The sequence below is a fragment of the Chroicocephalus ridibundus genome, chromosome 2, assembly GCF_963924245.1.
Source record: "Chroicocephalus ridibundus chromosome 2, bChrRid1.1, whole genome shotgun sequence".
NCBI classification, from domain to species: Eukaryota; Metazoa; Chordata; class Aves; order Charadriiformes; family Laridae; genus Chroicocephalus; species Chroicocephalus ridibundus.
Window position 1 is genome coordinate 146,589,906 of NC_086285.1, and position 24,928 is coordinate 146,614,833.

A 24,928-nucleotide genomic window follows, 5' to 3' on the forward strand; every position below is an offset into this window, starting at 1 on the left:
GGAGGGCTGGAGTGCCAGGCTGAGGGCTGTACGCAGGCCGAGTGCCGCTCTGGGTTGGAGGCACAAGTTGGCAGAATGCCGCCCTGCACGGATCCCTAAGCTGCAGTTCCGTTTGACGACAGCATCATGGTTGTAAAGGGCAATGCTAGGATTTGGTACCAGCAGGACTGCGAAGAGGAGGCAGAGCACTTCAGCCTCCAATCGTGCTGGCGAGCAGATCTGGGGTAGCCACTGACATTTTAATTCTATTTGACATGAACACATTTGTGGCATCATTCTCCGTGTTTGTAAAACTTCTGGTCAGGGGGGGTCGGTCTGTTCAGCACTGAGGCCTTCCCGGGCTCCTCGACAGCAGCACAGGGTCCCAGGGGCCTCTCCTCCTCCTGAGGAGCAGGCGCTTGCTCGGGTTTGGCTCCTTATGTTTGCGTTGTACTTTGTTAGTTCTTTCGGAACAGTCTTTGTTTTCTCATGAGGAGAAATACAGCTAAGAAAACAATAATTGATAGCCCGTTTACCCTGCCCGGGGGAGAGGAAGATATGTAAGGAACAGAGTATCTTCTAATGCAAATATTCCGTGGGGTTTGTCATGGCACGGAGACAGGGAGGTCTCCGCGTCTGAATGCAATCCTGCTCTTTAACTCAGACAGAGGAACACAAAACAGAATTAGTGAAAGACGACACAACAGCCCTACATTTACCGCTGAGCTTTGTATCTGGTCTTGCTGAAGCACTGGAAGTGGTGGTGTTAGTGACTGTCCGGAGGGCATGAGGAGAGCCCTGGTGGAAAGACAAGGGCACCACGCGTTAGGCTGACTTCATACATGCAGTTTGCCATCACAGCCTGTAATTTGTGTGCATTCCTTTCCCTTGATTTCCAGCACAAATATAAATCTGAATAATATAGCACATAGTTAGCATTTCAAAATTTCCATGGAAAAAGAAAGGATCTTGATAACAGGCTTTTTTTTTTTTTTTTTTTTAAACAGTGCTGCATTATACAGGCTCAAGCTGTGTAAATATACCCCCGTATCAAAAATGTTTTAAAGCTTTCAGTAGAGTGATGTGCCTCAAGGGTAGAAACATGTTGGAGGAAGCCAAAGTGAGGTGGGACTCCTACTAACACCACATGAAAATGCATCCAAAGAAGCTGTGTATGGAATCTTTGTCTGCCCAGATAAGGTTTATCTGTACTGGCAACTTAATATGAAGACAGCTAGTATGATACTAAGTATGCAGACCTTGCTGGAATTGAAAAAACCCTAAATTTAAAATACATGAGCTGGTTCTCCATAACAACATGATTTGTTTGTTATTCTGGAGGGAGCCTGCCTTCCTTAAAAGTGCACTACCTGGTTGATCTAAGATACCTAGTTGGTCCAACTGTAATTAATTGACAGTGCTTTCCCAGGAGACAGAATCACATTTATCAGAAGGTTAGTTGCTGTGCTCCTGCCCGACAGAACTCCCAAAGGAGACCTTCCCATGCAGCGTGTTGCTCAGGAAAAACTTGCAATGGGTATCAAGTGCTGTAGTTTGAATTGTGATATGGTCTTTTCCAAATGAAATAACATTTTATCTTCAAGAACCAAGAACATAAACCCCCAAATGCTGCCAGAGTTTTTAATTCAGGGTCTCATTGCAACATAATTTGCTTGGAAGGAGGGAAGCCAAGGGGTGCCTCTGAGCAGCACATACCTGCACGATTTCCAGCATCTCTGACTTACTGATGTAGCCGTTCCCATCGAGGTCGTACATGCTGAATGCCCACTTCAGCTTTTGCTCCAGTTTACCTCTTGACGTTACACTCAAGGCTATGATGAATTCTCTGAAATCTATTGTTCCGTCTCCGTTGGCGTCAAAAGTGCGGAATACATGTTCCGCAAACTTAGAAGCGTCCCCATAAGGGAAAAAGTTCCCATATATTTTTTTAAACTCCTCCATAGATAAATGTCCACTTGGACAGTCTCTCAAGAAGCCTTTGTACCACTCCTGGATCTCATGTTCTGTAAAGTCTGTACTTTCTAGCAAATCTTGCATGACTTCAGGGCGTAGTTTGCTGTTTTGCTTTCCCATACTGGTGTCAAAATATTAACTGCAGAGGAAAAACAAACACAAATGACTTATTATTACTATTATTATTATTATTATTATTATTATTATTATTATTATTATTACTACTTAAAATCTATTAGCTTGGAGACTGTAGAAGAGCACTGTGCTGGATTGTGAGTTTTCTGATGACACTTCACTCTTAGGAGTCAATTGAAACTTCGGGGCAGTGTGCACTACTACAAGTATACTCTGAAAAAATTAACAAGCCTAATCTGTGTGTTAATTACGTTGTCTTTTCACAGTCTGGAGAACTGTAATTATGTTGAATTTACTGCCGTCCTACTTTGCCTTTGAAATCAGGAGATAAGCAATGGATGTTGTGAGGTGTAGCTGACCAGTAGCTGTGTCTTGCAGCATGCTCTCCATCCCAGTCACCCAACTGTCTCAAGGACTTGACCTCAATGAGATACATTTTTTCGTACCTCTGGTGGAAACCAGGTTGCTACAAAGGGCTGTGTTCACTTGGGCTTGCTCCAAAATGGGATCAAGGCGCATCTGCAGTGTACACTAAAACCAGGATCTCCAAAGCCCTTCTAGATACATCTTTATAGCCAGAACCAAACAGAGCAACTCAGAATTTGCATCTTGTTTGTCATGGACCAATTCCCATTTTAGTTCAAAATGCAAATGAAATCTGAAAAGATGTTATCAATGGTGGATTCCCCCACCCCAAACTATTACTGTGTTTTTTAATTCTCCTTGTAGTCAGAAATTGGATCTATTACTAAGTAACAGTAATCTGGGTGGTCACAGCTCTTTGCAAAAAACCTCTTTAAAAAAAAAGGAGGAAAAAAAGAAGTACCCTGACAACAAATTGGAAATTCATTTCCCTTAAATTAACCATTAAGAAATATCATTGGATACAGCTTCTTAAGGTTAATAAGGTTAAATCTTAATAAGGTTAAATCACCTTAATTATATTTTATTTAAGGCAAGTTTCTACATATCGCATTATGCAGCAGATTCACTAATGACTGATGCCCTTTGGGTTTTAAGTTTTGGAGCCTGACTGTGTTGGCTCCAAAAGGAAACATCATCAGTTTTACTGGAAGCTTAGCATTATACCTTGAATTGTGGGAAGCTGTTCTCTATCGACAGAAAACTGCCTGAGAATTTGCCACATGAATGACAGTCACAAGGAAAATCTGATGTACGGATAACTTAAGTAGAATTGCAAAATAATTCATATAGAACTCCTACACTGTTGTCAGAATGGAGTCTCTGGGCCAGAGAGATGTATTTATGAACGATGTCTGGAGTGGCTAATGAGCATTCAATAAAATGTCCTTTCCAGACCAAGATAATACTTTTTAAAAACGAAGAATAATACAGTGTCATTACATGTCAGAAGCAGCTAGTGAGAAATGTACCACCATTTGAAGCTAATTTACTGTCTCTTCTATTTTGCACTGGGAAGAAGAAATTAAGGCTCCCCCGGGTTGATGCTAATTGTTTCCTGTGGTGGGAAGTCCCCTTCTCCCCAAGGTGAATTTGAACTCCCCAGGGCAGCTAGAGACTGACTCCTTAATCTCCTGTGTTCTTGGACCAGAATGACCAAAAAGCTTTATTTCTCAAGGATAAAGTGGTGGTGGGATGCATCCTAGATCTTACTGTGTCTCCACAGGATCCACTGAAGTCTGTCTGGTAACTAGATGCCTAGTCTAAACTCATTGCCTACACAGCTGATGGAGAACAGGCTCCCCTGTTCACAGAGAGGGCTGAAAGGGGATGAGGAGTCCTGCCCGATGGGAGCCTCTTCATCTCCTGACTATTTCAGGCACCTGGGTGACTACCTTGATCCAAATGATGTCTTTTCTTCCAAAGTGCCTCCAAAACACTTGGAAAGCGGAAGACACCCCATCAAGGGTAATTTTTTCTATTGACTTTCCTCCCTTCCTCCTGATCTAAACATACTGTGCAGTTTTTAAGTAATCCAAGGTCTTAATATCCTGAAAATTGGAAAAAAAGTCCCTGTTTTGTAGGCCTGGTCCAACAGCTGCCGAGGCAGCTGAAGGTTGCATTGCCTTCAGTGGGTGTTGGATGGGGTCCATAATAAACAACCCGGGAATTAGCTGAGTGAACGGATTACATTAGGGCAGCCAGACGGGTTTATGTCAGGCAAAACAACACGAGCAGGGTCTGACAGCAGGATGGAAAAGCAACTGGACAAATGAAGTGGCCAGGCTTAGTTTAGAGCGGCACTAGTTTAATGAAAAACAAACCAGTAAAATCCCCAGAGTAGGTAGCAGCTACCCACGCCGACAGTTGGGGGCTGGACACTTCTCAGACCATTAGAGTAGAAAGGGAAGACCTCTGACTAATGTGCAAGCCAGCTGCGATAGGAGTGAGCTGGCATTAGCGATATTATCCCTTGCTGCTCTTTAATATCTCAAACATTTGAAAACGCAAAACTTGGCTTGTACAATTCCAGTCCAGGGTCTTTTGGAAAATAGAATAGTGAGGTAACATGCAGGCAGTGGCCTTCAAGCCGACAAGAACCTGATTCAGTACAAAAAATGATGCCTTTATAGCTGCACACAGCTGCAGGTGCAATATATTTTTACCAAATAATAAAAAATACAGAATAGCAGGATGTACTGCATTGCATTGGTAGGAGCAAAACATCACAATGAGAAAAATCTATGTTCTCCAGGCACAGAAGGAGAACTAACCATATGTGACTTGCAGCAAGGGGTTGAAATTCAGAGCCGCTGTGATGCCAGGCAACGCAGTCAAAACCAGTAGGATTATTTCTGAGTCCACTTGTGATGAATTTGTATCATGTTCTTTGCCCTCCAGATTGTTCCTTATTAATAGGTGGTGTTCTAGGAACCGTAACGATGGGATTTATTGTGCCCATTCTATCAACAACACATCAAAATGCTTTTGCAGTCCAAGTACAGAAAATCCTTGAAGACACTTGAAGATCCTTATAATCACTTCATACTCTGCTGTCCGCCTCTTCAGGATAGATTAGATTATGGGCAGAGTACAGTGAGCTAAGAGACTGTCAGCTAACAATGACAGCAATAGACGCACAGAATGAAATAAAACTGGATCTGATTTTCGGCATTTTTTCACACTTTATGACCTCTGTAGATCTTTCAAATTTATAATAAATGATAAAATGCTAAAAATACAGCAAGTAAATATTGGACAGCAGTCACAGTGGCGAAGTAAAGTGCTGGTCATACTGAGAAATGGATGTTGTAGTTACACAAAACAAAGAAAATTTAAGTGTTTAATGATTATGTTGAATTGCATTTCTACAATCTTTTCCTCTGATGAAGTGATGTTAGACATAATATATATGAATGACTTCCTATACGGGACAACGTGACACACAAAAATACTAAGCTCTTAATTCTGAAGGCAATATTGTATGGTAAAAGAATAAATGAAAGGTTGATGATACCATTTCAGCCAACAACTGCAGAAGATCAGAAAGAAAAGCATCACTGCTGTGTGGTTGCTATGGAAAGAATCTCTGTTCACTGATTATTGTAGGAAATGTCATAGGCACTGCTCCATAAAGTAAATACCTAGGTCTAGGTGTGGAGTTTTTAAGACGAGACTGAAGACAGAGCTTTTTGACAGACAACAGGCTGTGACAATTCAGCATCTAAGAGAATAAATAAGCAAAGTAGTGACTGACGCCACACCAACTGACTTTCCCTGCAGTGCAGTATATTGTGTGCAGACAGGACATCGATGCTGTTATAGACTTCTCCTCAAAGAGGAGAACTGGCTGGACAGAAAGGCAATGAACACTTACTCCACCACCTGTCTCTTGTCAGCAGTTTGCTGCTGCTCACATGCAGTTGTTACCTTGATCTGAAACCTCAGGGTAGGGCAAATATATTGCCCACTTAGGCAATGGCCTCGCAGGAGCTGGGAAGCTGCAGCAGCCAAGAGAATGCAGGTAATTCATCGCCGTGTGAATGCAATGCAAGCATCTAAACACATTTCCTTAGAATAAGTCAATTTTTTTGTTTGTTTGCTACAATAAGCAAGTGCTAGCAGCACATTTCTAACAATGCTGTTGCTCTTCAGACTTCACAACCATCTTATAAAGACAACCCTTTTTTTTTCTTTTTTGGTTGAGCTCAGTCTGCTAAAGACACTAGACACCTTAATTTTGATATAGGCTTAAACCTGGAGGAAAGGCCACAGCTGAGAAAAAAGTAGAAAGGACACTTGTCCAGGGGAAAGTGTTGCTCTAAAAGTGGAGAATTTAGAATATTAGGTATGTTGTAGCTAACAGGGTACAAAGCACCTGAAAGGTGTCAAGAATCAGTTTGGAGGCAAATCCTGTCTGATATATTTCCAGGGGGGTTAGCAAGCCAAATGACACCACAGGTGTAGCTACAGAGATCAACTGTGTAAAAACGAAGGCAGAAAACTTTTCAGAAAGAAGCAGTGAAAGCTCCGTTTTGTGACTTCAGCGCTATTCCGCAAGTTAAAATTAGAAAGTGCTAGATAAAAATACCATGAGCTTTAGGGAAAAATCACTCAGTGGCAGAAACATAATGCTGGACAATGCAGGAAGCCTTTTACACAGCCCATTTATACAGTCCTAAAGCCACAGGGTGCACGCAGAGGTAATTCTGGGACATGGATGGAGAAAGTTTTGGTAACACACCCCTAAACTGAGCAGGACACTTCTCCAGCATAGTTGAGAGACAGCTGGATGATGGATATACCAGTACCGGCTTACTTGACTAATAATATGGCTCTGGAATATTAGAGAAAACAGGGATAAGCCACCTGATTATTGTTCGTCTTCAAAAACTGCTGTTTCTTGGTTTCTTACACACATGGTCTGACCTGTTTCCAAGAAATAATCCACTTACGGGGGCAATGCTGTCTTTCATATTTCTAACCCATAATTCAGGAATTTCCCTAAGAATAGCAACCATGGGATTTCAATCTTTGATGAGCAGCTGAAGAAGTTCCTGACAACTGCTGGAATGAGTCAAAGACTGAGCAGGACAACAGCAGCACTCTGAACCAGCGCTGCTCCCTGGCAGTCTCAGGAAGCAGCGCTGCAGGATGAGTCAGTCCCCTGGGGCAATGCCTCATGGCTTGTCTGTGGTAGGAGGGCTTTCTGCAGCCCCTGTGGTTCTCCACTCACCACCACTGCTGTCGTTTTTCCTCCAGAGTAGCTGCTGATCATCACAAAAACCTGGACGTGCGACAAGTGGACTCGTATACACCATCTATCTCTCAAGCTGTCTACACATCTGGATTTGGCAAGGATCTCACCTTCTTTCATGTCCTACCCACCAATAGTCACCAGCTGTCACTGCACACCAGCCTCCACAGTACAGTGCATAGGGCTCCCACAAGCTAAATTCTCCTGCCATCACTTTCCGCCCTCCTTCCAGTTACGTTTCTGCCTGTCACTGGGCAACTCCGCTCTGTCACAAGCTCGAAGAAGGTGTGCTGCTCTGTTCTGGTCACCAAACCTCTGGTTGACCAAACCTTGCAGCATGGCATCCCCTTACCCTGTGATAAGAGGGGGATGTCAGGGGGAGACTACAGCGCATCTCAGAGCATGGGACTTGGCTAGGCTTGTGTCCCCAGTGCTTCCAGGCCAAAATTTTGCCATGTTCTCAACACTCTTCACAGTAAAAGCTATTGCTTCTCTTTACCAGCTACTATAGAATCATAGAATCACCTAGGTTGGAAGGGACCTTTAAGATCATCTAGTCCAACCATCAACCTAACTCTGATAAAAACCATCATTAACCGTATCTCTAAGCAGTATGTCTACCCGTCTTTTAAATACCTCCAGGGATGGTGCCTCAACCACTTCCCTGGGCAGCCTGTTCCAATGCTTTATAACCCTTTCAGTGTAAAAATTGCTTGGTAAAGCTTCAGATACCAAAAGCCAGTTCACCAATTACAGCAGTTCACCAATTAGAACATGTGGCAGTCTCTGCAAATTCTGCTGTCATTTGTGATCCAATGTACACACCTTTCCAGATGCATCTCTGATTCCTCTTTGTCTGCACCCTTGCAGAATGGAGGAAGGTATGTGCATTTACAAAAGTCAAGGCCTTGATGAACACTTTCTGGTATAAAAGCCAAGTTTCCTTCATAAGGTCAGTTATTCCTTCAGGCTGTAACAGGGCTAACTGCCGTACCAGCTATGTAATGAAATGGTTCAAAGCAGCAGCTATCTGAAATGGCACATTTTCTTCCCATCTGTGTATACTGTTTCCCTGTGGCTGGAACACCAGTGTTGCCATGCCCTGATCATGAATGAAAACCTGACAGTAAATGTGGGTGGCACACTGTTTTTCACCTTGTAGCTCTCCAGTGGGACTGAGGAATGTGTGTTTGGTGACCTCTGCGGTGTCCCAGCCCAGGGAAACCCCGTAATCGCCCACCGAGCTCACGACGAGCAGGTCGGGCAGAGTGCCCTTCTTTTGCGCTGCTCTCATTTTGCTCTTCTGATGCTCACAACCTCAGAGCCACCTCCAGCGCTGCTCTCCACCTTCCAGTTGGAAATTTCAGTGTCAGCGCAGGATCCCACTCGTGGGACATGGCGCTTTTTGTTAGAGCAGCAGCAGTGCTGGAAAGAATAACTACCTGGTTAGGAGATTTTTCTTCTTGGTTCTACAGAAAACTACCCCACAGGTTCTTGGAAGCAGCCACTTTTTTTCCTTCTGGCCATTTCTGGTTTGTTTTCACATGTTCATTTGAGAAACCAGTGTGGCAATGCTTGCCAAGAAAGGCTTTTGTTTAATTTTTTTAGAAAGAGCATATCGGAACATATTTTTGAAAGAAAACCAAACTTATTAAAAATCACAAAGGGACTTAGGAAAGAAACAAATACATGCAGAGTAAAATTCTGAACCTTGCCATCCTCAATTTTTCTGCTTATATTGGCAAACAGCAAAAAAATGGATAAAATTCATGAGCAAGACTCATTAAAAAAATCTGACACTCTCTTATGAATATTCACAAGGAACAGCAGTAAACAGATTTGCAGTGCAGTGTAACAAGTACCCAAGGCCTGAAACACATACCACAGAGTAAAACTTCTGGCTAAAACTGTAGCAGACATTGAAGAACAGGAAGGAAGAATAATGCAGAAAAGAAGAAGAAAAAAGACAAGGAAAAGGTGTGGATGGGATCATCATTCAGTATTTATGCTTTATTTGTCAATAGAAGGATAGGGGACACATGTGCTGCCCAGTTACCCATTGGTATTTCATAACCTGTTTGTCACACTCAAGTTCACTCATTTTGTATTAGGCCCCGAGTCTGATTCCAGGATTCTGATGTTTTCACTGCTGCAAGCTACCATTTTGTGTCATCTTGCTGCTCCTCCAGCCCCCTTACTGGGGATCTTTCCCCTATGAAAGGTGCCCCTAATAGCTCCTTTGACAGTACTTGTTCCGTGCTTTCCTGATACAGCCCCCAAGAGAAACTCACAACAAGAAATAAAAGTAAAACCTTTATAGCACTGTGCTTTACTTGAGGTGGGCAGTCCAAGCCGGAGCAGCTGCACAGAGTTCATGTGTTTCAAACTTGGAGACACTTACGGCTATCGAACATCAAAAGCCCAGGCTCTTATCCCTTCAGATTTACCCTGGCAGAGAAATGCTACAGCTGCTCCATGTTGTCTCCCGTTTCTCTTTATCGCAATTCCTTTGTGCGTTTTAGCAATGAGGGCTGGCGTGGGGGTGGAGGAGGGGGAAGCGGCAGAAAGGCAGTGCCCCTGTCTATAAATGCTACTGTTTTACTGCCAGGGTCCTCTGCATCGGTGGGTTAGCTAGATAACAGCCTAGTCCTGATCACATTACTCTCAGCAATGTCCACAGTCTTGGCTGGAATTGTTTTTAGACCAGTAAGACGATGTTTCGGCCTCAAGCAGCAAAAAGGATGGTGCCCTCACCCCCCCGCCCCCACCTCTGCCTCAGCTTCAGCATCACTGGGGCTTCCAGCGAAGGCCTCTGTTCCCAAAGAGTTTCCTGTAAGGTTGAGTGTGTGGTACGGGATAAATGACTAGGCGTGAGTATTTCTAATATTGGGAGCTGGGAGAAAAGAGTACGTTACATGGGTTTGTAGAGCACGGCATATCGTGCAGTGACTCCTCTCACATTCGCAGTCGGTCGCTCTTTCCATCATAAAGCCTTGCATTTAGGACTCAGAGCTTGTCTGTGAAACAGGTCTTAATTGAAACCCGGTGTACATGTATCCATCAAAGAGAAGTTTCTCTGTATTTGCTTTTATAATGGATTCTGTTCGCTCCATCTCCACCCACCAGATTTTGATTGCGTAGGGACATTACCAGGTATGTTCTTAAGCTGCCGGTGATTGCTGCTACATTGGGAGAACAGCCGTTACATGGGGGAGGTGGAGGTCTCTCACCTTAGCACAAAATCTCTGCCATTTCAGACAGAGTGCACATAAGCATCTTCAGGAAGGTTTTCTGCTCAATTAAGGTATAACCTCCGCCTCCACGAAGGGGCAGACAGGCAGTGAAGATGGCCAGAAAAGGGACTACTAGAGCTGCACATAAAGCAATGGATGTTCCCGAATCCTCCAGTGACCCCCCCAAGGTGTAAGTGGGTGTAAACGGGGGCCCTGTGCTCCCCTGTGCACGCAGAGGGGAGTCTGGACCTCCAGCCTTGCTCAGCGCCCTGGGCTTTGTCCCGAGTGCTTTGGGAGGCGATGCAGAAGACCACCACCCTACCAGCAGGGGGAAAAATAATGCTGTTGGTCAGTCATTCCCCAGGGCTGACCAGCAACGGCTTCACCCACCCAGAGCAGCTTGAAAGTAACATTTTCCCTGCTTAGTGAGAAAAAAGGAAATAAAAAAGAAAACAGAAACCAGACAAGAGGGGGAAAACTCACACAGATTTGGTTAAGCCCTCTTCCCGGACTCCCAAAGCGTCTCACTATTTCATTTCTTCCTCATTCTTTAAGAACTCACACCATTAAAAGACATGCCAATATTCATGTGCTTTTTGGTTCATAGTCCTTCATTTATGAAGAGATGAGGAGCAACAGTTTACCATAAGCTTTGTAAGAAAAAAACAGTGATTTATTCATTAATCCTAGGTAGAACCATCTAAGGTTTTTAAAATAACTAACTCTTTGTCTTGGCAGGCTTCAGATGACTCTTTTGGGAATTAGATATATATTTATATGTTTGATTTCTCCAGACTTTATGGAAATAGTATTTTTGTAAAAGTATGTTTGCCTTTGCCTAATTTTGTGTGATAAAGGGCAAGAGAGACTTTGCTAACACAGTACAGCCTCGGGACGCTGCTTTTCCAGATTTTACCGCATTCAACTGTTTCACTAAGCACAGGACATTTGCAGTATTTTATAAACACGAGTGTTAAGCTAACAGCAGGGGAGCTGGCAAAATTTCTCAGACCATTCCAGCTGGAGGTGACTTTATCTAGCGGTATCCTTTCAAAAGGAGACTGTATATCAAGATCGGAATGATGGACGTTTTCTGCAGTTATTGTGTCTCCTATTATGAGAGCAACTCAGGAGCCTAAAGTTTCTTTGTTTAACAACCCCTTTCTGTACACATTTCCTAAAACGCTCAAGGTCACATTTTTCAAGTGCTCAGCACCCACAATCAAACTCGGGCTTCTCAAAAGAAACATGTCTTCTGTTTGGGCACCCGTGTAATAGGCATCTTCTCAAAAAGCATCTGTACCCAGTAAACTGAGATGTCCCAGAAAATCACACCACTTACTTTGGTACCTAACGAGGGCCTGAGCACTGTAGAAAAGCCAGCCTTCCTACACGTCTGCGTCACTGCAATTTGTCTTTATCCTGATACTCATAACTCCGTCTACATCAAACGCGGTTCGTTCCCCTCCCTTCTGAAGTGCTTCTCTCCTTTGTGTAAGGCACTCACCGGTGGTAACATAATCTTCCCCAACGCACCCAAGCGCACCAGTCATCAAACTCATCTAGCAGCAACTTTATCAGGTTTCTAATCTGTCCTACATCTTGTTTCGTCCTTTTATGTAACCATATATGCAATACCTTGGTGGAAGGTAGTGGAAACTAAAGCAGAAAGCTACTGTTGCACAAAGTAACGAGAGAAGCTGATGTGAATTCATGATCTCGATTTTTTTATCTTTGTAAATAAATAGCATGTGACTCCCAAAGAGTGACATTTGTGCTTACTCTACCCTTAAAAAAACTGTTAACAGATGGTGTCCTATCCCACAGCAGAGACTTGGTGTTGACAGATAAAATGAAAGCATGACATTGGAAAAAAAAAAAAAGGAGCCATTAACTGGCAAACTAGATATTTTTAAAGATGTTCTTACGGTGAGGAAAAGAATGATGGTGGAGGTTCCTACCTGGAGGGTAACTGTGTGAGGTTTTGTTCCATATTGAAGGAATTTAGTGGAACTTTCTCTGGGAAAGTAAGAAACAGGAGAGTGGGAGTGGGAGGTTCTGGCAGCCAGGACCAGAGTCTTGCTAAGGAGATGGAAACAAGATGCACTAAGATAATGTCAGAGTTTACAAGTTCATAAATATGAAGGTCCACAGCACGGGTGATTTGTCCAGCACCTACCGCTGTCAAATGTGCCTGAACACAAGGGACCTCATGAAAGAGGAGATATCGATGACTAAAGGAATTTTGTGGGAGTTATAGGATTTTCTTTAAAGTGCTTTCTAAAGAAGTTTCTAAATGGCAGGTAAAACGTTAGTTTTCTCTTTGTGCATGTCTTATTTCTCAGAATTTTTACATCCTTGAACTTGCAAGATGAGTCTGGCCCTGGAAGAACAGCACTGGGTGAATGTTTTTTCAGTAGAACCCATTTCCATCAGGTAACGCAGCTTATCTGAAATCAAAATGTTTTGTGGAAATGTGTCACATTCAGGAAAATAAATTCGGGGAAAATGTCAGAATTGATCATTTCAACTTTATATTTTCCTTTTAATAAAGCAAAAAGTTTCATTCTGACTTTCTCGAATTTTGTTTTGGCGTTTATATTGGAAGTTAATTTTAGCATTACAATGGTTTTGACATTATTGAGAAAACAATTCATTACCAATGAAGTGAAATAACTCGGTGTTTCCAGATCATTTTTAACTTCCATCCCACCAGGAAATTCTGATGTTTTGTTCCAATTTGCAGTGAAAATAAATATAAATGTCAAAATTTCCTTTGGAATGGGATTTTCAGATTCTAACCAGCTCTAATCAACAACAAAGCCATCTGCTTTGTATTAATGACTTAGGGCAGTGTGTAACGCTGCAGAACAGGGTGATATTCTACTGTTCAGCATTGCTCAGGGAAGTCAATGACATATGGCAAGTTTCTTGCTCCTGGTTGTCTAGGGAAGTTTGAGCTAGCCACTTTTATTTTATTCTTCATGCTGTCTTGCCAAATTCACGGAATTCATCATTCAAACCCAAGATTTTCCTGCGAATGTATGAGAAAACATCCTCCCAGTGACATATGGCACAGCCTACGGCCCCTACATCTGAAGGGAACTCGTAATTCCCAAATCACAGTGCAGAAAACTACTTTCATTTTACAAAGGTTTTAAATTGACAATTTAAATAAGATATTTGTTCCATGATAAATGCCTATTTTTGGACATTAATAGGAAGATAAATCTATTTGTTTTCAAAGGATAACTTCATCCAGATAAGTCACCATTTGAATCCTATTTGAGAACTCGTATTGACATGAAGGACTTTAGCACCAACAAAATAAAATAACATTTTAATTCTGGTTTAACACAATGTGTTTGTTACTTTTCCTGAAAACTCTTCTCTGCCTTCACAGATATATTCTCCATGCTGCAGATAAGGTACAGGAAAACCCCATAATTGCCCCCTTGCTGGTCCAGCAACCCAGCCTGCTTGCTATGGACCCCAGTTCAAGCACTTTCTGTGCCCTCTGCAAAGCTGCCTCTAGATAAGACTGCAGTTACCTTTGGTGGCGATGGTATCTCCTCTTTTTCCTAACAATTTGATGATTACTCAAGCCACCTCAGGGTACCTGTTTTTCCCCACTCTACGTGGGCAGCTGAGCTGGGAGATCTGGATCTCGGGGTGTACAACAGGCATTTAATGTGGGTATATCGATCTCTGTTCCTTCTGAGTGCCGTTTGTGTGCTAACCTGATGGGAAACTCAGCCTGGGTATCTGGAAGGTTACTGGAAGAAGATTTTGATTTGTATTCATTTTGGAAGTCAGAATGACATCCAGTCCTGACAGCCCGCTGTGAAAAACACAGACCCATGTCTTACCCGACTGCTATTTCATGCATAACACAGTGTGCTGCCTGATTTTAGAAATTACTCAACAGGAATGAATTTGGGAGTTTGAACAACATGGTAAAGGTCGGTAAGCAAACTCCCTTAAGAGGCATAGAAAAACATTTTACAAATGAAGTGCAAAAATAATTTGCTGTGCTTTTCTGTCCATGTCTCGCACACATATAAACAAATGCTTGTATAATCTTTGTGTTTTTACTGTTACTTGTTATCAATAAGCAAAAACCCTTGCAGTTCTCAATATTAAGTGTAGGTAGTAGCCACTTATATAAACAATACTGTCTTACAAAGTAACCTTTGTAATGGCATATATCATACAGTCATAATACGGACTGTAGTAAAAAAAAATAAATTGTTTGCAAGAAGTCAACAAAAATTATTTATACGTTCATAGCATCACACAAACTGCACTGAGGAATAAAAGCTGTATAAAAACTGGGACTGAATCTAGACTGAAAAATCTGAATTATCTCTGAAAACTTTTCTGCAACCAGTGAAAATTTTCCATAAATTCAACTAAGATGAGCTCCTCCCCAAATGAATGGGTTAACAGCATTTCTGCCTTCACTATTAACATCCTGCGAGAAAGTAAACAAAGTTCATCAGATAACTGTTTTCAGACAAACGAACTATTTTTTTCTCCTGTGAACAACAAACAAATTGTACTATTGTTGCAGAAAAGTAGAAGTGGCAGAATCAGAAAACTTCTTTCCAAAGCTTAACTTTAAGAAAACCAGATTTTATCCAACATGGATGGAATCTTATCACCACTTCCTAGTGACTGTAAACAAATAGAAATGCTGATCCTATTACATTTTCAGGCTGGTTTACTTTTGCCTCTTTGCTGTTCTCAAGATGTCAGCTTCTCTGAGATTTCTTGTATGTGACTTTTAGTGCCTCTCCCTGTTTTCCACTTCCTAGGACTTTTATATATCGTGTTATTGTACAAAACTTTGTTCTTTCTTTGGTGTTTTATTTCTCTTTTTCCCTTATCTCTTATTTTTTACTACTATTTTTCAGCTCCTAGAACATACACCATCTTTCTTACTTTTCTATTATCTTTCTATTATCTGAAAAAGTCCACGCCATATAATTTCTCTAAAATTTTTCTCTAATCACTCTGTATTTCTGTTCCTACTATTAGCGTTTCCAAGTATTGGTGTTTCCCACACCATACACTGTGTCAAAACAGTATCCTAACAAAGAAATATATTAGGACCAAAGCAGCAGGGCTTGGAAACTTTGGAAGGAGACCATCTATGGCTTAATCTCTGTGTCTATTTCTCTAATTAAATCATCCAAAAGAAATAGGTAGGGAAGACTCATTCTGTGTTTAATTCCTAGCAAATTATTACCATTTCATCCACTGTACTTTTGCTTTGCTGCTTTTGCCTTAATGGTAGAGTACCAGTGCTGCTGTTATAAAGAGCAGTTTCTGAACTCTGAAGAGCATCATCACCAACGTTTGATTAGAACTTCCGATTTTGATGATCTGATTCCTTTTCCTGGGGAACAATACTTTTCAGACATGGAAAGGAGTGGGAACATGTGCGAATGTGTGAGGTGCTGACTCTAATCAGAATTTTTTGCCTGTGGATAATGGAAGATTAATCAGTTACGTGATGGCCAGTATTTCAGATCCACTCAGTGATGTACGCATTTATGTAATCATAATCTCACCAACGGAGATCTCTTCTTTCTACAGTAACCTTAACCTCTTGCATTCTCAGTATCATGCCTTATAAAAGTAAAGGCCTCGTACTTGAAACGTCTCCCTCTCACTCCTTGCTACATATAGCTTTTAAGATGTCCTTAAAATGTCTTCAGCTGTCAATTCTGTCTTCCACATCATCTTCACCAAGAAGTTCAGTCTCAACCCGCTCCCCGGACACTCCACACTTCCTCTCACTTCATGCATCAAATATTTCCTAATTCTCTCCTCTGCTACCAATGTTATGAAAACCAGTGAAGTTCCACCGCTTAGAAACTGGATGAACATTGAAGAATCAACCCACTGTTTGTAAAGTGCCATATAAAATCACCACACAAATCACTTATTCAATAATAACAGCACATCCCGTTCCACCAAACATGTCTCATATCTGAATGTTCTAATGACTTCACTGAAAATTCACTTAAATCAGTGAGCAACACAGGGATCCTCCTGTGAATTGCCAAAGGAATTCTCCAAGAAAGATTAAGAAATTGATACCTATGCAAATATATATATATAACTGATTTTCTACTTGCTTTTTCTTTATTAAAAGAAGGATGTTCCCCAGGACACTTACTGCTTTTTAAAGAATGTTCTTGGAAAGGGAACCATTCATGAAGAAATAGTATATATTTCATTGCAAGGTGCTCTAAAATCTATCACTCAGTTAAATTAAAATAAGGATGTTTCACATTAGTCTCCACAGGGTGATGAAACAGTCACTTATCAACAGTTTACCACCCAGCACTTGGTAAGATTCATTTGATCTCAATCTAAATGAAAGATGTAGCTGTCATCATATCATGAACACAGTTCAAACCCACACATCGTTCATTCATTTGTGATCAGATGGGAACCAGTTTCAGTGATCTCATACTGATTTGTGAAAACTCCTATCACCATATCTTGTCATTCCTCTGATTTTTAAAAAGTTGGCAGTAGAGTTGGCTTTGGAGTTGGTTTTCAGGCACTCAAAAAAAAAAAAAAGAAAAACCCCCCACAACAACTTTGGGAGAAAGCCAGAATTTTCTTGGAAGTTTCCTTGATGAAGGAGTAGGAGTGGGATAGAGCAATATCCTTGATTTTTGGCAGCAAACCTTTCTTCTGGCAACTTCATTAAAAAGCCATTCCACTTTATGAGTTATCAGCAAAAAGCTGGCATTTCTGAGCGTGACTGATGGTCCTCCCTGTGCTGACAAAATTAGAAACATCAATAATTCTTAGATTAATTGCTTAGAAAATTTCCAAGAGGCAAACATTTCCTTATTTTTAGACCCTTGTTTTCTGCTGTAGTCAAAGCAGTAGAAGCCAAAGTTCAACTACATGTACTCCACTTAAATGTATTCTGAGTTTTATATGCGTGCAGAAACAAGTGTGCATTAGTGCTATGTGGGTGGAGGGCATCCTATGGTGACCGCCCAATTCCCAATCCCTGAATAAATCCTGATTTATCTCACAGAGACCTGGAAGCAATATAGAATCATAGAACCATAGAAAGGTTCAGGTTGGAAGGGACCTTAAGGATCATCTAGTTCCAACCCCCCTGCCATGGGCAGGGACACCTCCCACTAGACCAGGCTGCTCAAGGCCTCACCCGGCCTGGCCTTGAACACTTCCAGGGATGGGGCATCGCCATATCTTCTTGCCCACGTATCAGTATATCCTTCCAAAGGAGCAAAGAACATGGAGATACTAGGCCCTCTAACAGGAACTACCAGCAACCAGGAAAGTGAGTGGATGGAGGAGAATCCATGCCCCATGGTGCTGTCTCAGCCATAATTAAGTTTTGCATGTGGCTAGCAAGTGGTAAAAAAACCTGTATTGGCCAAGAGGTGAGGATCCGCACTGGCAGTGACATGGTCTGCTGGAGCCCTGGCACAACAGTTTTTGTAGCCACCCCAAGCACAAAGTTGAAAGTTGGGGAGCTGCTGTGAAATAGTGCAAATCTCATCACTTAGATTTTCCCTGTTGCTCAAGCAGGAAAAAAAATATATATTTCTGAACAAGTTTTGTGTACCCCTCTCCACCCACCGCATAGATATGCATCTGGAAATCCAATAGTGGGTTTGCTTTCTGACTGGAGGTCTATATTAGCTCTCCTGGAAGGCCCCACATGCTGCCCTTTAGCAGGGTACCAGCAGGCAGTCCACAGTGGCACAAAGCTTCACCCTCTTTTACACATGAAATGGGTAGAAAAGGATAAATAAAGCAGAACTGCATGAGAACAGTTAAAAACCACTGCTAAAAAGCTGTATTTGTGAAGAAAGGTCTTCACAAATCTTTTATTTGACTGCCTAATGAGGTAAAAATAAATGGACTCTCACTGGTAACTTAGTGGGTCAGACAAAGCAGTGAGTCCCAAGCTAAACACAGGAGAGAAACGGGTTGCCTCTAAATTAATCATCGTTAATGCACTACAAACATGACAGAAAAGGGTAATTAGCATGTTTGGAGCAGAGAGGGATATTAGTTGAGCCGGAGGTGGTCATTAACCTCCGTGGAGTAGGCGGTAGGCAGTTAGTACCTGAAAAGCAGCGGATTAGCAAAAGTGTGGCGAGAGATGTATTGCAGTGGGCCACAAAGTGTGACAAACCTGAGACCCTGATCTGTATTAGACACCTCAAGATTATTTTAAAGACTTTATACAGGCATTCTCTTCAGGATCAGGACTGTGAGACCAGCATTAGAGTGGCCATTTTACAAAAGAATGTTTTCCTAATTGTGATTATACATCTCTGTACTTCTCAGTTGTCCATGTGAACTCATTCTGACTTGCAAGTCAGAATTCTCTTATGCAGTCTCATCTTCTTCGTTTGAAAGGAGGCAGATAATGCATTAGAAAATCTGTATCATACCTGGTGACAAACACGTCTGGAACCCACTGATTTTGAAAATCTCGGGGGGCTTTGGCAAGGCCTGATTTCACCTGATGCTTCCTGGTTCTTGGGAAAACTGGCTTCTGCTGATGAAGCAGGTGAGGTTGGGGGCTACTTGAAGCCATGTGGGAGATGGCAGGAAAAAAACTTATTTCCAGGTGTGACTTCATTTCAGCCCAGGCTGTAATTCTTTAGTGCTTTCTCCATGTAGATTCCAGCCTTTAACACTCACCAATATATGCAAAAGGTACGTTCTGCTTTTTCATAGCATATAAACTAATCTAATAAAAATACTATCATCTCCCTTACAAGTCTCTTATACGCTTAAACCCTGATGGTGACAACACCTATTTCACACTATATGGGCAGGTACATCCACGCACACGTGTATTCAGTTGTCTAATTCTTTATTGGTGCCTATAAAGTATGGCATGAAGAAATGGAGAAGGCAACTCCTGAATGCCTTCTAAACAGGTCTAAACACAGACACCTCTCAGCCAAGCAGATGCTCAGTTTTGCCAGCATCTTATCAGCTACGAGGTTCCAGCTGTTCGTCTGCGCACTTCTGCCCCAAGGTAGTAGGCAGATCTGGCCTGCCTAGGCCAAACACGTAGCACAACTTGAGGACGTACCTCCAAATGGCCTCTGCACCAGGCAGCTCGTGGGGCCTTACACTGAGCGGAGCGTGTGCTGTCCAGCTCCCCTCGGAATCACGAGCATGGACATCCTAGTATTTTACACATTTCACCTAGAGTCTAATTTTACTCTTTATTAAATAAATACTAGTGCTTTTAGTCCCAGCTTTAAAGTGGGCCCAAAGTAAACAAGGACGCTCAGGACAGATTAGGCAGCTCAGGTTTATCATCAAATTATTTGTTCTTCAGAATACACGTGAGATGCTCAGAGAAAGTAGCTTCTGTATGTAGTAGCTGGACTGGCAAAACGATGAAAAGAGCTACGTTCTGGAGAACAAAACCTGCATTTGACAGAGGTTTGATACAATGCTAGGATGATTCTGTCTCTCATTTCTGAGTCATTCTATGTATATCTGCTGAATTACCAACACAATAATGGTCACAGAGGTGAAAGAACAGTTTGTATAAATTTGTATAATCTTACTGTATTACATACACGCACATTATACACAAAACACAGGCTTTGTGTTGCCAGATCTAACACCCAAATTTAAGTAAAGCAAATAATTGATGTGAAGAGGGACAAAAATATCACCACTGAACTCAACAGTATGTTGTTTCCTAAAAAATGCGACACATGAGCTTTGAAAGCAGTCTCAAACAAAAAAAGCATTATTCAATTGAATTTTTTTCTGCAGAAGTCTATCTCAGCAGATTACCACTCTTGTCTCCATTGAATGGCCACTTGGGAAATCACATTTTCCATCTGGGAGCTCTGCAGCTCTTATATATTCCAAATCCATTCATTTGCATAGCTAGCTGCTAACAAAAAGACATTTAATTAAAATTTGACTGAAAAATGTCTGGAATATTTCATTCACAGAGGAAATTATGGCTCCTTGATGAGATGATCTTCTAGAAACACACTGAGACCCTACTGAAAGGTGCATTGTAATCACCACAGAACAAGGATATCTGGGCACATCTTATTTCTGAGAAAGACACATAGATTGGATTGTTCAAAATAGGAAGCTCTCCAGATATTTCTTGAGATATTCACAGACCCATACTCAAGTAAAGGAGCAAAGTCACACTTGATGGGACAGCAACGCCTGTAAGCCCCCTTGTACACTCACACATCGAAACACTCAAACTGTTTGCGGGGGGAGAGCTGTGGTGTGATGTAGGGAAGGTTCCACCAATTTGCAAGTAAGGATTCTCTCCACATTTGAGGAAGCACTGAATAAAAGGCTCAGGGGTGCACAGCATCTGAATTATAAGTAAATTCCCCCTCTCCAAAGTGATCTTCCTCATTCACAAAGAGATCCCACTCTTGGATTTCTGCAACTAGTTTCCAAGGGGTGTCACAAAAATGAACCATAAAGGAAAGGCACATCTCGCTGCATTAATATATATGCTCTAATTATATGAAAATGGGCACGAACTAGAAGAGTTGAGAGATGAAAACACAGGTCACCCAAACTTCAACATTTCCAACTATTTGACTTTGAAAATTCACCTTTATCTTTTAATGTAATATATGTATATGTACATGTATGAACTATATATATACAATATATGTGTGTATATGTGTGTGTGCACATATTAGCATATATTAGCTTAAATAATATAGAAAGGTGGACACACTTTCAAGAGGAGAAAACAAGAGACCCCCTGATTAGGTTACCAGGTAGGTTAGCGCAAACCAGAGTGGGGAGCAGGCTGCAGAGGTGGGATGCCAGATTGTGCTGTGAAGGCCTTAAGGAGACAACCAAATGGGTCCTTCAGGTCTGCTGGATGGGACAGATCTGAGGTCCTTTGCTCAGAACTGACTGCACCTTCGCATGACCTTGGCGCTGCAGGTCTGTTGAGCTGCTGCAGTGAGAGATGTGATCAGACACGCACGGAGAGTGAAGCAGAGGTTGGAAGCTGGGCACTTGCTTCTCCTCCGTGACTGCAAACTAAAAAGGTGCCTTAAGTAAGGAATTACCTAAATACGTGCTGCCCACTGAATGGACCCTCTCCTGCTTCCTCTCCTGCTCCAGGGAGATTATGTTTCTGCTCTATGTAGGTAACAGACTATTTCTGTCCTACACCAACTCAGCCAGGCTAGGTAGCATGCTATCAAGCTTTCACCAAGTTATTTAGGATAAGTTTGTAGCGTTATACTACTGTTGTAGAAAGAATCATTTCCTAAAGCCCAAAGCTCAAGCCTTCTATCAGCTGGACTCATTGCCACCAGGGAAATGACACTACAAGTGAATGAGAAAAACTGTAGGGAAATGAGAGTTTTGGGTAGTGGATAGTGCACTTTAGGCACAAAATAATGAGAGGGGACCCATTTAATTACGTAGACTGCATTGACAAAAACAGCTTTTACAGCAACAAAATTGATTGCAACTTAGCAAAATAATTGCATAGCCAAAAATAAAGGCAAACCCATGATCGCATGGTCAAAGGAGAAGGGCCTTTTGGGCAGCCAGCCTGTACCCCACGTTGTCGGTCCGCTACTCCCCTGCCTGCCCAGAGGCAGCTGTCAGCGGAGATGCTGTTAGCACTATGTAGTAGCAGGGATTGTGAGAAGCTGCTATACACTGACCACATCTCTCATCATGGGACTTTCTGCAGCCATTGACCCTGACCTAAACTCCCCCTTTTGGCATCCCTGTTTCCATTTGGGGTTGCAATAAGAATCCCATGGTGAATCTCCCTCTGTAGCCTGCACTCTGTTTTTGAGGGAAAAACAGCACTGTCCTTTGCCCTGCTTTGTAAAATCCTTAAATCAGTGTTCATCAGCTTAATTGCTGCATAATGATGGTCAGCTTAGTACGTGAATAGATTCGAGTTAGCAGCAGTACTAGCTAGAGCAAACTTCAACACCAAGAGGAGCCGGGCAACGATAGCAAAACAATGAAATCTCATAACTTGTCAAAAAGGTGATACCTAGCAGCTCCAAGTCAAGAAAATACCAGAGAGGGAGTTAAACAGCATTGGACTAGAGCAACCGTCTTTAGAAGGGAATGGGAGAGCAGCCTGACTATCCAGATCTGAATTCACACCTCTGGAACCACTCATCTAGGGCGTTCACCTTCCCGACACTTCAGTCCATCAAGGAAGTCTTTGGTGAAGAGCTCAGGCACAGAGCAACAAGACACAGGTCCAAATAAGTTCAGACACTGAAAGTAAGAGTGAGATGAGAAGTAGGGTCCCTCCATCGAAAGGTGCTCAAGTCAAACAGCCGAAAGTCCTTGCTTAGCAGCCATTTGTCCCTGGAAGCGTGCAGACATGAGAGGTTGCCTTCTTATTACATTTCTCAGCATAAACCAAGTTATATAGCAGTCTGTGTAGGACTCAGCACCTGCCTCATACTTGGTCTTTCTTATGATCCAGAAGCTTTGTTGTTCCCTTGGCCTGAGAGAGTCTAGTGGGGAGGCATACAACACGGAGATACCAAGGCTCTTATGACATATGGATTCACCACCATTTAGAGGCAAAATGTTAAACTTAGGCAACCCTATATTTGGTTTTCTCTGCCCAGAAAGCTTTAATGGACAGGTCTATACTGTGACACAAGCGGTAATGTTGTCTAAGAGGAACAGACCAAGAACAGCCCATGAGAGACCTAGGGGACTGCATGCACTGCAGTTCTGTTGACTGAGCAATCTCCTGGGTCATTATTGTCTCTCTTCACAAACCAGAAGTGCCACAATGTGGTGGAGAAGCTTCTTGCAAGTTCTTGTGTTTTAATAAAGCTCAAACATCTGCCTGCATAGTGGGGATGCTGAGAGTGTACCTACAGTCACAACACCTGGGCAGTTTACAGGATCTCCCGCAGAGCCTGTGTAGGGCTCTAATGGTGCCGTACAAATACATGGAGAGAGGAGCCCTGGCTCGACAGTGTTTCTTTGGGTGGAAACCAGAGGGTTTGAAGGATATGTACAGTCCTTTGGGGCTGTCAGTGGCTAGAACAAGAATTGGAAGCTCCTGATCTATTTTCTACGGCATGGTTTTCACCTACATCTGACTGTTGCTGATGCCAATCTCGTATTCAGTCTTTAAGATGTAAAGAAACTGGTTTCCTCACCTCTACTTAGAAGTTGTAGATGAAGTGCATGCTGGCATATATTAATTAACTTCTGCTATTTGTCTCTGGGAAAATGACAAACAATAAAAATGGATTTTTTTTACTGAAGACTCTTAAAATGTCAGCTGTACCTTAGTGAATGGAATAAGAAGAATGTAATTAAACATCTGCTCTTTCACTCCTATTAATGACTGTAAAATAGCCAGAAAATTCTGAAGGTTGTGGCCATGGTAACAGACACTAGCTTAGGAAAAAGGAAATATCTGCAGTTATGATTCAACATAAAGATTGCTCATCTCCTTCCCAGAGCTGGAAGTTTACAATCAAAGCCTTGACGTGTGTGCTGGCCCCTCTATTATGATTTCTTCCTATGCATGTGGCACATTCATTATGAGAAACTACCATTTATAAGAACATGGTGTGGCTCAAATGCTACATTCACTCTTATTTGAAGGAAGAAAAACTGCTCTTTTTTGGCAATGGGCTGGAGCAATTGCCGGTAAATGCTTTTGTGGAAAATGTGGCATGATGGAAGCGCGCCAGATCTTCCCCTAACATGCAGCTGCCTGGGGGACTGTGGCTTGGATAGTCCACTCCACCTTGCGTCCCACCAGGCACTGCAGCTCCTCAAGCACATACAAGCAGCGAAGATGGTGGTCATCAGTCAAACAAAGCCCAACAAAATAAAAATCACAGCAGAGAGGGACAGGACAAGCTGAGACAGAGGTGGTGGTGGATAATATGGATGTGTTGCGCACAGAGTCGATAACCAGCTCCAGGGCTGTGCAGGATGACTGAAATCGCTTGCAGCAAGAGCCAGCAGTGAAGGAAGGGGCTCCTCTGATTGCGGTGTTTTATGCACCTGTGTGACAATTTGTTCAAACAGGAGCTTGTAAGCAATATGCATATTGGCCAAGGAGTCCAGGCAAAAAGCATTTTTCCACCCAACTCCCTAATATCAGCCTTGGTACATAAAAAAACGCAAACACTCCTTTTTGAAATGCATGCATGGTGAAAGGCCTAGAAGATCTGAAAATAAGCAGGCAAAGGAAGGCCTGGGGAGCTGGTCCTGGTGAACCCTACTGAAACCACCGACGGGCATTTTTGAAGGCTTCCTGAAAACCTTGTCTGAGGTTCACATCTAGAACTGGGGTGAACCCCAGCTGCTGGCTGGAGGCCAGTTGTGAAGATGGTGCAAGCAAATAGGTTAGAGCAGCTTTCTT

The 24,928-nt window shown here is 42.3% G+C and overlaps 1 protein-coding gene across 1 annotated transcript in view; it reads right to left on the bottom strand.

The window, feature by feature from the left end:
* NCALD (neurocalcin delta) overlaps positions 1 to 24,928 on the bottom strand; it is a 60,414-nt gene that overhangs the window by 15,273 nt on the left and 20,213 nt on the right. The window contains exon 2 of the mRNA XM_063327292.1: positions 1,696 to 2,092. Coding sequence (XP_063183362.1) covers positions 1,696 to 2,073 — 378 coding nt within the window. The 5' untranslated portion in view covers positions 2,074 to 2,092. The remainder of the gene's footprint in view (positions 1 to 1,695; positions 2,093 to 24,928) is intronic.